Below are 15,939 nucleotides of genomic sequence, written 5' to 3' on the forward strand. Positions count from 1 at the left end.
GAAGGAGTTATCACAACTCCTAATTGATTCTCCACCAACCGGTCTATAAAAATACCCAAGAGCAAGTGCATGGATGTTGGTATTCTGTGTTAATGTCACCTCTTCCATTCTCAGTAAGTTGCGAACTATATGGGGACGCCTGAAGTTAACAACTATACAATCACCTTGGATATTTTTCCCGTGGTCCCCCACCCACCCTACCCTTCGAACCATTAGAATTTCATCCATCTTTTGCTGGTTGAATCTTTAAAACTTTTGAAGCCAATCTATAACTTTGTTTCTAAGATTGTGCCATGTTTCAATTTGGTCTTGCCTTAGAGGCGGCCCACCAGTTAGAATTAAGACATACGGGCATGTGGCTGGAGGTAGCTTTAAATTATCATGGTTAGGGATTAGATCAGTTCCACTTAAACTTGGCACTGGCCCTCCTATAGCGCCATTATTAGGGAGGTCGGTTCCCCTCACAGCAGAATCCGTTCTTCTATCTCCTTGGTGAGTGTTCTTTCTTAGGGTCTCCTTATTCCGAACTGGTACAGCTCTTTCTTTCATGATACTGTTGTTAGTAAGAGCTGCTCTTGGTTGTGTTTGAATGTGGTCATCATCACTCACTTCTCTAGTTTTAAGATAATTATTTCTATATTCAGTAAGTATTTTAGCCCCTTCATCAATAATGTTGGCCCCATTTTCAAGTATGTCTAATTTCGCTATAGCCTGATTTATTTGTGCAATTTTATCATCTATATCCTTCGTTCTAATACCCAGGGAGTCCTTTATTTGCACTTGAACGGAGTCTAGGGTGGTCTTGAAAATGTCTGCAACAATTTGCTCTAATGTCTCAATGGTACCATCTACTCTATTAGTGTAAGGAAAGTTTTGGATCTCGGTTTGAGTACCAAAGGATCTAGTTGGGGCCTCCGTATATTCAACCAATTTGGTGACCCCCTTGTTTGAAGTCCCCGGCCGCCTAGCATCCCATTATTTTTAACATTCCGTTTCCCCCTTGATGCAGCCTTTAATCTTTCCTTCGTTAGGACACCCTTCCTTGAACCTCCAAGTCTTGTTGTTATTGGCGGCGATGTTAATACATCCACATTATGAATGTCATTGGGACTGGGGGCCGTATTTGCCACAGGGCTACTTAAGGTAAGAGAACGGGATGCAACGCACTCGGACGTAGGCATTTGAGGGGGATCTGGTAATATTAGTGGTCCAGTTCCCTTGTACGTCGGTAATTTGGAAGGATCGAGAGATAATCTTCTTTCAACCAATCCAATTTCGTGGGCTATAAGTGATTCAGCCCTTAGGATAAAGTTATCTAGTGTTCTCGCTGTGCATTTTCGTTTGCTCATAGTTAGTGGCTAAATTCAACACCACTACTGTTCAGAAACGTCTTTTTAGATCTGCAATAGCGGGATTTAACCCTTAATCACTATAGCTATACAACTAATCGGAAGACAAGGGAACAGAGAGATACACACACCATTTCCCCTTTTCTTTCAATGCCCTATTCCCAATTACGGATCATAATACCCACAATGCCAAAGTAGACAAAGAGAAGAATATATAAAACGATAACCTTTCCCCCTAATAGGTCCGTGCCTTAATATGATATACTAGCACGTTTCGGGAATAAATTGGTACGATTAACAAGATATAAATGAGACATAATTAAGCATACCCAGTAAGGCTATATCAGTGCGAAGTGCCAAGAGGGGTGGCCCGGCCTGGTCTCATCTGGCCTCTGATGGCCGCAGACGGTCCCGCCCTTGTCCCGGGCTTCTCCCAGCACGTTCCCGCGCACGTTCTGCGAGAAGTTAAGTAGCGGCTAGAAGGTCCTGAGGGCGTGTGTGGGCGGGCACAGCGCAGTTGGCAGTAATGCCGGGTCTCCGGGGCTCGTGGTCCATCTGGTTCACCTCACCCCCAACAATGTCCGCAACAATAGAGTCCTTGAAAGTGAAGCGGCACCCGCACAGCGGGTGCCGTGAGAAGTTAAGTAGTGGCTAGAAAGTCCTGAGGGCGTGTGTGGGCGGACACAGCGCAGTTGGCGGTAATGCCGGGTCTCCGGGGCTCCTGGGACGCGTGGTCCATCTGGTTCACCTCACCCCCAACAATGTCTACAACAATAGAGTCCTTGAAAGCGTAGCGGCAAAGTCAAATACTTCACAAGATAACCTTAAGAGAACTATTTTATCCTGAGGCAGGTCTCAGACATGCATTTAACTCTCCAAGAGTAACATTTATTCAGTTAAGACACTTGTATAATTAAGTGATTTTAGGGAGGAGGTAAAAAGGATGAAAAGAGAAGCAGGCAGGGGAGTGATATACGATTAGTAAGGACAAGGATAAATCAATTAATCTATGGAGACTAAGAAAAAGGACAGTTTAGACATTTAAAGGCGGTTTGAAAAACGTGTTTTTTTCTCCAGAACGTTTCAACACAGCTTCTCAGCTGATCACGCCTTGGAGCGCCTGCCATAGTAAAATATACGCACTGGTGGAAAAGAATGTGTGCAGCTTGATAGCAGTTGAAATTCATCATTTGAAGATAATGGGGTTTTTTCCTCTTCAAATATTTTGTCTCACCTGAAGTAAGAGCAAAGTAATGAGTGTTGTTGAAGATTCAGAGCTTTTAAAGTCAAAAAGAGGAGTATGAACTTGATCCCTGCTTCCATCGGTTACCAGTAGCGGTCTCTCAAAATGGGTGAGAGGCGAGCATATCCATTGGTGCACGTAGTTAGGAATACTGCAGATTGAAGGGGAGCTTGCAAGAGGTGCCATAGAAGTTTTCCTGGCTCCTGTGAGTGATACTTTCCGTAATTATTTAGAGAAAAGACAATAGCTTAGATAATGGACCATACATCCGACTGTGTGAAGAAGTAGATTAGACATTTCAAAGAGAACAGAGCTGCTTAAGCGGATATTGTACAGCAGTCAGTAAGAGATTTCCAAAGGTTGGCATCATTTTTGGACTTCTTGATTCAATTTGGTACCAAAACCATCAGATCCGGGTTCTTTTCCAGTGTGTTAACATTTCAGGAGTGTCCGTTAAGTATCATGAATTCACTCTTTTTAAGGTGGATTTTCATTTTTCCAACATCCATTTTTGTATCTTGATTAAGGTGATGTTAAGTGCGTGGACACTGGTGAAGTGGGTGATTTTCATGTAGAATCGGGTCTCTCTCGCATGTTGATGAATTAACTTTAAATTAAATTAGAAATCCGGTAACATTAACATTAACTCATAAGAATGCCATACAAGCTTTTTACATCGGTTTTCTCTAAATGGTCTCCGTCCAGTGCAGTGGAACAATGGAGGTACATTAGGGTTTAGGTCAATAATTGCCTCAAGATCTCGATGGGTAGAAACTCTATGAAAGACAATCGAAGGTGGCTCTCTGGTGGGATAAATCTTAGCTCCTGTACCTTGCTATATTCCACGTCTCCTCCTTGGTCCCCCTCACGCAGTGAATATAGTGGAACAATAAAAAAAATATATTGCTGTGCCCTGTCAACTACTTATCTTTCATTTCTCAGATTCAGCTTCCTTTCTACGGTCCTTATGCACTTTCCTTCCAACCCCGCTAGCTTATAGTAACTATCCCAAGGGAGCCTGGGTAGTTGCACAGACTTGCCAAAGGTGGTACCCCTTTTTGTGATAATTCCTGGGAAACAAGATGGAGCCTATGGAAAGGCAAGCATTTCTTTCTTTAAGAAGAAGGTTAATCTGAGCACTGAAGGTTACTGGTATGTTGTCACAAGATTTAAGTTCTCCATGGAAGAAACACATTTTAATATTTCCTCAATCACTAGAGGTAGTCTTACGTCTAACTATATTTGAGATTGCCACACGTAAGACCAATAGGTCCAATACCAAACTTGTGTTTCATATAATCACTACTGCACGTGGTGATTGTACTGACTGAACAACCGCTATTACTAATCTAATAACTGCATGGGGTGGCCAAGTCTCTGCCACCCAAAATGTTAAACCCTGGCGGTCTCTCATGTCACTGATTTGGAAACATTGAGACTCTTGCTATGCAACCATTCCATATAATTACATTTGTCCATTTTAATGGTCTAGCATGACAGCATAACTGTCGCGAGACAATTATGTGAGTATCGCTAAAGAGGGCTTTGGCCACGCCCACATGTTGGGAGCCAGGAGAATATATTTTGATTGGGCAGAAGTTGTGTGGCTCCGCAAAAAAAAAAAAAAACTTCTTGCCCCCCACATAGCTGTGATCATTTTATTCATCCAGAAAAGGGTGGATAAACTGAAGTTATAGTAATTAAATTTGCCTCTCCTGACTCTATACCAGTCCATCTAAATTAGCCTCTTTTCCGTATCGCACTGTACCCAGGTCCTACAGCCTATTTGGTTACCCCATTGTTATTTAGTCATTTTATTTACCTGGGTTCCTGAGCTAGAACTGTCCAGGGAATGCAGATGACATATTGCAATTAAAAAGTGGCTTAGAGAAGATAATTTCTGGTGTTTTCTCTGGCAGCAGCACAGAAGAGGAAGGGCCGTCATTAACCTACATAGATGTTTAGGCCTAGCTTGACAGTGCATCCGTCACCTGACCTTTTAACCTACACCAATATTATTTAACAGTTCTTTGCTTCCACACGAATACATATCCATCCCCAAGCCATTTGCTTGTAATGCTTCACACAACTATAGAATATTGTTTTAAAACCAGATCTATTTGCATTGCCAATGCATGGTCTTCCATTTTCTTAGGGACGCATCATAGTTCTCATACAAACAGGAAGTAAGCATTTTATAGCAATGGCAAGTGAAATCTTGAATATAAAATACTTATCTACCGTTTTTGAATTTTGATTTTCTGTCTTTCAAACACATCTTACACAGTCCAATAGCCTTTAGGGTTTTTTACCCAGAGATGTTCATTTTACTGGATCAGACAAATAGTTTCTACTTATCACCAAGTCATCAAAAAAAAGATTTTTTATGTGATCAACAAGGCCTCCAGCATCAACTCTCCCATTAATATTACGCTTCTAACTGCACCATTTTTTGTTTAGCTAACATACATGTCAAATAGGAAGCTTGATCATATTTTCCCCTAGTACATAAGACCCTCACATTAGATCTTGACTTTAGCTCGGAAGCCTATCACGATCCTATTATGAACTACTATCAACACGCTTTTGGATAACTTATCATGGTGCCTACCTGAGGTGTAAGTGGTTTGGGGACTTTTTTATGGATGGAACATATACTTAGAGGGGGATTCAGTGCAGATTTCGAATAAGGTGAATCATAGTAATGAGATCTCCTATATATAAATTTAAAAAAACAGATGCAGGAGGTAAATCAATTTGTAGAATGTGCCATACAAGTGGGAATTCCCTTGTGTCTCCCAACTAAATGCCTGATTAAAAACAAAAAACAAAGCACAGGCTGAGGACTGTCCCCTCATTCCAAAAACCCCATTGGGTCCGTGTCCCAGCATGACCGAGCTCTTCCAAAAGATAAGAGTAACCCTGAACTCACCTTGTGGCGCACTCCTGACAGATATAGTTGTCGTCCAGGTGTGGGGGCACAGCAGTGGAGGAAGGTACCAGGAGCAAAGGAGACATCTGTTTACCGTGAGGAACACATATACGTCCACCACGAAGAGCCAGTGAAACCCAGCTGGTGGGTGGAAGACGCAGTTCCATTCCATGAATCAGACACCAGCCATGACCATCTGAGAAATGAATAGACACATTAAAAAAAGGGATTAGTTAGGCAAGCGAAGAACTCAGAGAGAGAAGAGAGCAAAAATGTCTTAGGACATCATACTCCTATTCAGAAAAATCTAGATTTCAATCAGCAGGAAAGGGTTTGGCACAAAGCTACTGTGGTACACCCTAGTCCATGGCAGTGGCGGCTGGTGACATTTCAAAGTGGCGGCCATAAAAGTTTGGGATGAGTGCCCTGTGGGGAGCAAGCATAGTGAGCGAGCCTGACCTTCATAAAGAGGGTTCAGGGGGGAGGCTCTCCCACCGGGAACATTTTTTTTTTTTTTTTTTAAAGTGTCCAATTGGTGCATTTTCAAACAAATTCGAGAAAGCAAAATGGTTAATAAATCAATTGTGGTTAGGACATCATTAGGGCACATAATTTAAGCCTGTAACACGTGACACAGGCGGATACTACTTTGCATATTATGGAGCCTCTGGTGGTCTTTTAATAAAAACACCTCTCTATTCGAAGTGTGTCCATGGTCCCATTGTAAGGCAGAATACAAAACCCATGTAAGTATTACAGAAACACACCAGGACAACTATGACTTTAGAACTGTTGAAATGTTCTCCCTGATGTCCAACCATCAGCTCACTGAGCCAGCATTTCAGTCACCACACTACTATATATTTTTCCCTATACTTGGGCAACAATGTAATTAGATGCGGCACACAGATATTCAGAAAACAAAATATTACAACATTAAGAAAAATAAACATTAAAGCCTCATCAAGGTGATTGGTGTGTCGATAAGGCAGGCAGATGCAGACAAAAGTTAAGCCTGTCTGTATGGTTATTACTACCCTCTGAGACACCCGTTTAATTTACATTAGAAGAATGAAGAATAAGGTCATACCTGCAAGAATTCAAATGTATTCGCGGAATTTGACACACAGCTGTTTACAGTGAGTGCATAATCCAGTAAACTATTTGACTAGTATTTAAACTTAAAGCTACACGCTACTCAAGGATCTCTGTAACAAGTGCATTTAATCCACAAGCCGACCTTACATAGAATTTAAGCCTGTGACACGTTGGGTACATACAAGGCTCATGCTCAAGTTTCAAGATATTTTATGATAATTTAAACCAGTCACCAGAGATTACATAGTGATCTCTAGCACATGCATTAACCACCCGCACTATCTTACAAAAATTTTACCTGGAGTCTTTTTGGATAAACATTATATACCTTAATCCCCTTGGTATCTTCAAAATACAGACTCTGAACTATGAAGTAACCCAAGATCTTTACAATCACATTTATCCTGTGACTTTTGGGAGGGGAACACTTGGTAAACATATTGCATATGGACTGGTAGTTAATAGGCAGACCATAGAAGACTAGGTCATCCTGGCCTACAGCGCAGTTGGGCAGTGTCAGAGAGGCCAGCGTGTGTTTTTTTTTGTGGCTGTTTTTGTATCCGTTAAATGGTGTTGTGGGCCAGTTTTGACTGTTGACTTCCCTGATATTACCATTAACATGTCATGCCTTCTCTTAAACCTTGCATACCTGTACAGCGTGTCTGCATATGTTGAAAACTGCTGCAGCTTGAACATGTGGGACACATTTTCAGCTATAGGATTCGATAATGGGGGCTAATTTAATTCATTCTTCTGTGCCTATTTTCTGTCTCCATCCAATCCTGAGGTGGACTCCCACTGACTGCTCCTCGTTTCGCCTCCCTTCCGGACTACACTCTCATTTGTGGGCTCATGGAGTAAATATGTTTTTGCAGCACCGAAGTGAGTTAAGGAGAGGTGGGAAGTGATTAGTATCTGAGAGGAGATGGAAGCATGGGAGTGGACAGGAATGAGAGAGGATAGCAGGAGGGGAACCTGTGCATTTGAAACTGCATGACCAATGTCTTGAGGGAATTTACAGTGCTTCTAAAGTTTCAGCGCCCTATGCGCGTGACATATGAGAAGCAAGGCTTCGAACCCTAGTGAAACCTAATACCAGAGGAGAAAGGGGTGTGGTCTATAGACTAGATCTGTCGGCTCTGGCACATGGGGAACAAGTTTCCAATCGTGGCCTAGGCTCATTGGGTTATTCAGTCCGAAAGAGGACATTGGCAGTATGCCGGTTTTCTGTTGAAGCGCTCTAGTGCCCATGGGCTGCTCGCGCCATTGAAAACGCAGCAAACAAAATGCAACAGAATGACAGGTTTTATCATGGACGCCTGCTTGACCGTCACCACAATCTGCCCCGCCTCTGTGTGTACAGTAGCAAAACAAACCCTGGCTGACTGCTTTGAGATTTAAACTGGCCTCGTGGCCCCAGCTCAGTACACCTCATCGAATTCTTCTCACAGTCAACAATTTGCCACACTCCTTCTGGTTTCTTAGAAATGGGACAAACTAATCTGTTCTGAGCGTTCACAATCAGTAACAAGCATTTGCAATGCAATAGGTATCACATTTGTTAGAGTTTGAGCTATCGGCATTGTAAATGAAAATGCCTTTTATTTATGTGTTTGGAAAACCTGGAATCGGTGCGTAAACATGCACTTTGTCGTTTCATACGAGAAGCTTTACTTTGCATCTCGCAAGCAAGGACTACAATTATAAAGTGTGGGTTTATGCACCGTTTGCAGGTTTTAAAACATATGAAAAGGCAAAGGAAAAATGAGTTAAAAATTCATTTGAGTTTTATCCTACTAATAACTATAGTCGATCTCTCTTCAAACTGACATTTTTCGTTAAAAAACTTTAATAAATGATTGATGAATAAGTAAAGCCTTAGTCAGAACAACCTCATGCATCTATCCACTGCCTCCAAACGAAGACTAATGACAAAATTAGTACTCACAGTTGCAAGTAATTTTCTGTTTTTTTTAGGAACCAATTATGGTCAGACACTTTGCTTTAAACTTACTCTCTTCTCATTTTTCAAACCACACAATGCATTCTGCTTGGATACAATCCTTCACCCTTAGTCACTCGCTACTGCATGAAGCTTGTGCAAAACGGTACAGAGATGAAGACAAGTCGCACTAACTGCTAGGTCCATTTTAAATGAATATAGTCTGGCAAGGGGCTGCTGCAAACCTTTATAGTCACTTTTAGACAAATGTGTGTAACACAGTTTAGAGAGAATAAGTTACTAGGTAAAATGCACCAAAAAAGAGAGAGTCAGAAATACAAAGTTTCCACAGTGTAGTGCCAAAATACTTAACGTCAATAACCGACCGTAAAATGAAACGCCGAAAACAACATAAAAGATGGCAGAGGCCAAGGGTTTTGATTTTAGTATGATGAAATGTTTGGCCTACTCTGCAGCAGGTGGTTTTAGGGGAAGAGAGATGAAACCATGTATGAATGGTTCAGAGGTATTCTAAAACATAACAAGCATTGGCGAAACCATCAGCTATGGCCTTCTTGTGCCAACACGCACAAACCTAAGTATTCACACAGGCTTTGTTTTATGTCATTCTGTAACCTCCTGAAAGGCACCACAAGGCTGCCTAAGAAGAAATGAAAAAAGGACACAAACGTTATTTACATAGGGAGGCACAATCTGCGTATCTCTGATTATCTCTCCGTAGGTTCTAAAAATAAAGCCAGACTTACTGGCTTTGTTAACGATAGTTTGTTTTTCAGGGGGCAATTAGTAGGATTTGCTGTCGGTCCCATGTCTGCCTGAAGCGCCGCAGAAATCAAGTTGAACCACCATGAGGAGACCCCAACAAGCCTAAAAGCAGTTAATGCTGTAAGTGCTCCGGTTCAGGGATTGGGTTCTAGCAGTTTGGCTGGACATCCTGGCATTGAATATAGTAGTTCTACCCCCGTAGGGGAACATTACAAAGAGGACTTATCGGGCCACATTAATTACCAGTGGCTGTTACAACTGTGCACTCTGTGGTTGCCGCACCTTCTGCCCAGGGACCCTGCTGAGGTTACAGGTGTGATGGAAGCTGTAACCATGCTGTGGTGTATTATGTGAGGGCAAAAGCGCTGGACACAAACAGCCAAAATGCCAGCGGTCATATGACAAACTAAAAATAGAAACAAAGGACTTCAGTTATTTCGATCTAGACTTGCAATGAAAGTCTCCCTACCTAAGCGACTTAATCCAACTACGGGCAAATGAAATGACCAGGCCCCGTAGAGATGCCATCAACCTTTCAAAGACCTACTCTGCATGCGAGCTCCAGTATAGCGTCCTAGTCTCTCAAGCAGATTAAAAGAGCACAAAAGCGACGCATGAAAATGAAGCCAATATGTCTTATTTTTTAAAATTATTATGGACAGGCTTCATTATTCGGTACTTACCTCTGAAAAGGAACAGCTGATAATAACAAGCAGGTGTGAACGGCAGCGAAAATTAAACAAAGAAGACAAGCATTTGCAATGCAATAGGTCTCGCAATTACTAAGTTTGAGCTATTGGTGTTGCAAATGAATTGTTTTTATTTATGATTGTTTTTAAAACAAATAAAAGGCATTGGTATTGATAATGTCAATTGATTAAATGTGCGTAAATGCGCGACCTGTTGCATAGCAATTGTTTGGTTTTGTTAGGTACGGAGAGATTAAGTGGAGGGGGTAGAGGAGTTGGAGGGGTAGAAGAGGGGTAGAAGAGGTGTAATAGAGTGTTAGAGGGGTGGTAGAGGTGTGGAATGGTGGTAGAAGAGTTGAGCTGTAGAAGAGTGGTAGATTAGTAGAAGGGTAGTATAGGGGTAGAAGAATGATAGAAGAGGGATAGAGGTGTTGAAGAGGGTTATAGTGGTTGAAGAGGTGGTGAGGGGTAGTATAGGTGTAGAAAATTGTTAGAAGAGGGGTATAGTGGACTGTAGAGGGGTAGCAGGGTAGAAAGGTAGTAGAGGGGTAGAGGAGGGGTAGCGATGTAGAAAAGGGTTAATTTGGTGTAGAAAAGCTGTAGAGGGGCAGGTAGAAGAGGTGTTGAAGGGTAGAAGAGGGGTAGAGGGGTAGAAGGGTGTAGTAGAGGGTTAGTAGGGCGGTAGAGGGGTGGGATAAGAGTATAAAAGTAGAAGAGGGTCAGAAGAGGGGTAGAAGAGGGGTAGACGATGGTGTAATAGTGTGTTAGAGGGGTGGTAGAGGCGTGGAAGGGTGGTAGAAGAGTTGAGCTGTAGAAGAGTGGTAGAAGAGTAGAGGGGTAGTGTACTCACAAGGAATTTCTGCTGTCAAGGTTGCAGAGAAAAAACAAAATCCACAAAGCTCGGGGACACACTGTACTCACTCTCTAAACCTATGGTCTGGAAATATGAAAAAATGCTTGCCACTTCTTTAGAAACCAGTGCTTACTATTGTACTACCTGTTCCCCCTAATGTTCTCACTGTACTTAACTTACTAAAACAAACCACGAACATAGTTGCAAAAAGTGAAAGTTTAATTGTAAAAATATTTTTTTAACTACTAAAGCCTTACATGGACAGATGATACATTCAGTTAAAGTGCAAGTAACTACATTTTAAGTCATACTGGTCCGGCTTAGATAATCATGAGTCTACTTGATTGATTGATTTTAAAACTTATATAGCGCGTACGGTCACCCCACGGGTATCCTGGCGCTTTAGACTAATAAACAGAACCAAGATAGAATAGGTCACAAAAGAGAGCAAGGAGAAGGGACACGGAGCTAAGCCTTAGGGAAAGCCATGTTTTCAGGTTCCTGCGAAACTCTAGCAGGGAGCTGATTTGTCTAAGGCTCTGGGGAAGTACATTCCACAGCCGAGCGCCAGCCACACTGAATGCCCTTCCTCCTACCCTAGACCGTTTGAATCTAGGAACCATGATTAGACCAGCACTAGAAGAGCGGAGCTGCCTTGTAGGTCGATACCAAGAGAACCTTTCCTGCATAGGAACAGGGCTTAGCTCATGTACCGCTTTAAAACCCAGGCAGAGGGATTTAAAATGAACTCGTTCCATCACAGGCAGCCAATGCAGCTCTCTCAGAGCCGATGTTGTAGAGGAGCCTCGTTGTCTGCCAAGGGCCAATTTAGCTACTGCAGACTGGATTCTTTGGAGCCCCTGCAGAATGTATAATGGGGCCCCCAGATACAGGGAATTTCAGTGATCCAGCCTGCTACCTACTGTACTGCTTACTACCAATGATTGCGCCTCTTTAGGTAGTAGAGGGAGTATTTTACACAGCATGCGTATTAAGGCAAAACAGACACTGGCGGTCTTACTTGCCTGGGATTCCATCTGGAGATCATTGTCAATCAGCACCCCCAGATTAGGTACCTTACTAGCCGGGATCAGTGGTTCCTCCTCCGGGGTAAGCCTAAATTCAGAAGGAAATGGTCTAGGTAGCCTACCAGAAGAGCAGTATAGCACCTCGGTCTTTCCAGCGTTGAATTGTAGGGAATTCCTTCTAAGCCAGTCGGTTGTCTGCCGCATGCATTGCTGGGACAGGTCCAGAGATACTGCATTATCACCTTCCAAAGAGAATGCCAATTGCGTATCATCCGCATAGTTGACTAGGCAGACTTTGGCTGACTTTTATAATGGGGAGCAGGGGCTGCATATTAATATTGAATAAAATGGGACTGATCGCTGAATCCTGCGGCACCCCATGGATGACTGGTGATTTACTAGAAGTGAATGGAGCTAGTGTTACCACCTGATGTCGTCCTGCTAGGTAACATTGTAGCCATTGCAGTGCCCAACCTTTCACTCCTAGCTTCTTTAATCTTTCCAGTAGGATGAGATGGTTCACCGTGTCGAATGCGGCCGACATATCGAGAAGCACTAGCACAGTGGCATTCCCGTTGTCGGCACGCATCTGCAGGTTATCCAACATTGTGACCAGGGCCGTCTCCGTCCCATGACTTGGGCGGAAGCCAAACTGATCTTTGTCAAGCAGGGAGTTCTCCTACCAAAAACGCGACAGTATCCTACTAACTGTTTTTTCTAGGATTTTGACTGGGTAGGGTAGGAGAGAAATAGGCCTGAAATTTGCCGGTACTGACGGGTCCAGGGAAGGCTTTTCGATCAGTGGAGTCACCACTGCCAATTTTCAATCCTCCGGGACCACTCCTTCCTCCAGGGACTGATTACATATCTGCCTCAGCCAAAGAAGAGTGTCTCGACCAGATGACTTCCATATTCTGGAGGGGAAGCGATCATACGGGGAACCTGAGGAAACCCTCTCCACCAGACTGTCAAATGCAACTTTAGTGAGAGTTTGGAAGTTGTTCAAAGATACCAGTTGTTGTTGATCTTCAGCTCCCAACTGTCCAGGATTAAGTTGTTCAGCCTTGTTGTTAACAGAGAATATCCACGATCTTAGCGATCTTGTCCTGGAAATATATAGCGATTTTGTTGCAAAGTTTTTGAGATGCTGCCACTTTATTGTCCATACATTTAGGGGTGGACAGTGCTGCCTTCGTGATTTTAAACAGCGCTTTTGTCCTGTTTGATGCATGAGCAATTGAACTGGCATAGAAATCTGCCTTGGCCTTAAAGATGCTCTCTTTATAGTGCAGTTGTCTCCGTCTTAGTTCATTCAATTTTATCTTCCTCCCCATACCCCTTTCTCCATTTCTGCTCCGCCTTCTTGCGGAGCAAGCAAAGCTGTTTCAGCTCCTCATTAAACCAGGGCGCCTTGGCCTGCCTCCTATTTTTTATCTTCTTCATGGGAATTGCCTGGTTAAGATAGCAGATACATAGTTGGTGTAGACTTTGTAGTTCTCTTCTGTGGTTAACATGGGATCAAAATATGTGGCCTCTGGATCAAATACTGAGGTTCTGGTCTGATCCAGTTTTGCCCATTCCCTACCTATCCTATAGGACCTTTGCGGACCTTCACTGTCCCTCGAGTGCACCATCCTGATGCTAAAAAGGACTAAATAATGGTCCGACCAACTCTGAGGCACTATGTTGAATACCCTCGTTGGGCCCGATTAGAAAATAACAGATCAAGGACACGCCCCCCTTCATGTGTCGAGCTTTCCACCATCTGAGTAAGATCCAGATTTGTACAAGTGTGTCTCAAATCTCGTAAATGGCTATTAGCCTTCCCATCTTCCCAGAGATTGAAATCTCCAAGAATAATCATTCTAGAGTGAGCCAACGTAGGATTAGTAATAATATCAAAAAAATTCTGATAGTCTGTGGCGCCCCTCGGAGGCCTATAGCATAGCAATCCAGTAAGTAGGTTCCCGCTTAAGGAATATAGGGAGCACCCCATAACTTCTATACCCTCTACTTCATTAATCTGTAGAAGTCTAAAATCCAGCTCCTCTGTACTTGCCATCTTACGCCATGTTTACTTCTGACCCGCTGTTCGTGGTTGTTTGTGGTTGTGTGTGTGTGGTTGTGTGTGTGGTTGTGTGTGGGGGGTTGTGTGTGTGTGTTCAACAGTAATTGAGTTGATTCTTTGTGAAGGCACATTTTTACAACAGTGAGTGATTTGTGAGAGTCAGTTAGTGAGAGAGTTAGTCAGTTAGAGTGAGAGAATCAGTTAGTCTGTGAGAGATTCTGTTAGTGAGAGAGTGAGAGTCAATAAGAGTGAGCGAGTTTGTCAGTGAGAGACTCTGAGTGGGAGAGTCAGTGAGTGAGAGTCAGTGAGTGAGAGTCAGTGAGTGAGCGTCAGTGAGTCAGTGAGAGTTACTCAGTGAGGGTGAGTGTTAGTCAGTGAGAGTGAATGAGACAGAGCGAGTTCGTTATTTCCTGAGTGAAAGAGAGTGAGTTAGTGGGATAGTAAATTAGTGAGAGTGAGTCAGTGTTTTTGCGAGAGTTAGTCAGTGTTTTAAGAAGAGTCATTCAGTTAGTGAGCGAGAGAGTCAGTTAGTGAGCGAGAGAGTCAGTTAGTGAGCGAGAGAGTCAGTTAGTGAGCGGGAGAGTCAGTTCGTGAGCGAGAGAGTCAGTTAGTGAGCGAGAGAGTCAGTTAGTGAGCGAGAGAGTCAGTTAGTGAGCGAGAGAGTCAGTTAGTGAGAGAGTCAGTTAGTGAGAGAGTCAGTGAGCGAGAGAGTCAGTGAGCGAGAGAGTCAGTGAGCGAGCGAGTCAGTGAGCGAGTCAGTGAGCGAGTCAGTGAGCGAGTCAGTGAGAGAGTCAGTGAGAGAGTCAGTGAGAGAGTCAGTGAGAGAGTCAGTGAGAGAGTCAGTGAGAGAGTCAGTGAGAGAGTCAGTGAGAGAGTCAGTGAGAGAGTCAGTGAGAGAGTGAATTAGTGAGAGAGTGAATTAGTGAGAGAGTGAATTAGTGAGAGAGTGAATTAGTGAGAGTGAATTAGTGAGAGAGTGAATTAGTGAGAGAGTGAATTAGTGAGAGAGTGAATTAGTGAGAGAGTGAATTAGTGAGAGAGTGAATTAGTGAGAGAGTGAATTAGTGAGAGAGTGAATTAGTGAGAGTGAATTAGTGAGAGAGTGAATTAGTGAGAGAGTGAATTAGTGAGAGTGAATTAGTCAGTGAGAGTGAGTCAGTCAGTTAGTGAGAGAGACAGTTAGTGATAGAGTGAAAAAGTCTGTTAGTGAGAGTGTCAGTGAGAGTGAATTAGTAAGTCTGTCATTGCGAGTGAGTGGGAGAAGTTTGTGTACTGTAGACACAGGTCAGATGTAGTGTGAGCGGTGTATGCAGTGCCTATGTATGTCTTTGATGTATTGCGAGTAGTGTGTTAATCAATGCAAGGTCAATAAAGTTATTTCAAAATCACTGCTTATTGGTTTTATTTTTTTAGGGTGTGTGTGGTGTATCAGTTTTTTTTATTAACATGAGGTGCAGTCTGAGAGGTATGTGCAGTGCATACCCACACACAACCACACACACAACTGGCTTCACAGTCAATACAAACTCGCTTTGCGTGGAAGCAAGAGAACAACAGCTGGCATTGTGGGCAGGCCTGCCCACACCCGAGGCTTCAAGAGCACAGCAGAAGGCATTACAGTGCAGGTCAAGACTTAAAAGGCTGCATAAACATGTCAGACAGTGAACGTAATTGGACTCCGTTGGGCGCCCGCACCAATTGTCAGCCTGAGTGACACACTAAGTAGCAGAAGTAGAGTAGTGAAAGCAGTAGCAGGAAAACAGTGAAAGTAGCAGTAGGAGAGCAGTGGCATTAGGAGAGCAGTGACAGCAAAGTTAGAGAAGTGACATCAGCCGGAGAGCATTGACAGCAGTGTGAGCAGAAGGGCAGTGACAGTTGTAAGCATGAGAGCAGTGACAATAGTCTTAGCATAGTCACGAGGATAGCAGTAACAGCAGAGTGAGGAGAGCAA

At 43.2% G+C, this 15,939-nt stretch overlaps 1 protein-coding gene across 7 annotated transcripts in view; it reads right to left on the reverse strand.

Annotated features, from left to right (window-relative positions):
• LOC144768531 (uncharacterized) overlaps positions 1 to 15,939 on the reverse strand; it is a 326,174-nt gene that overhangs the window by 111,037 nt on the left and 199,198 nt on the right. For all 7 annotated transcript variants that reach the window (XM_078652280.1, XM_078652281.1, XM_078652283.1 and 4 more), the window contains one exon: positions 5,525 to 5,720. In XM_078652280.1, the coding sequence (XP_078508406.1) occupies positions 5,525 to 5,720 (196 nt within the window). The remainder of the gene's footprint in view (positions 1 to 5,524; positions 5,721 to 15,939) is intronic.

Source organism: Lissotriton helveticus, chromosome 7 (genome assembly GCF_964261635.1).
Source record: "Lissotriton helveticus chromosome 7, aLisHel1.1, whole genome shotgun sequence".
In the NCBI taxonomy this organism is placed as follows: domain Eukaryota; kingdom Metazoa; phylum Chordata; class Amphibia; order Caudata; family Salamandridae; genus Lissotriton; species Lissotriton helveticus.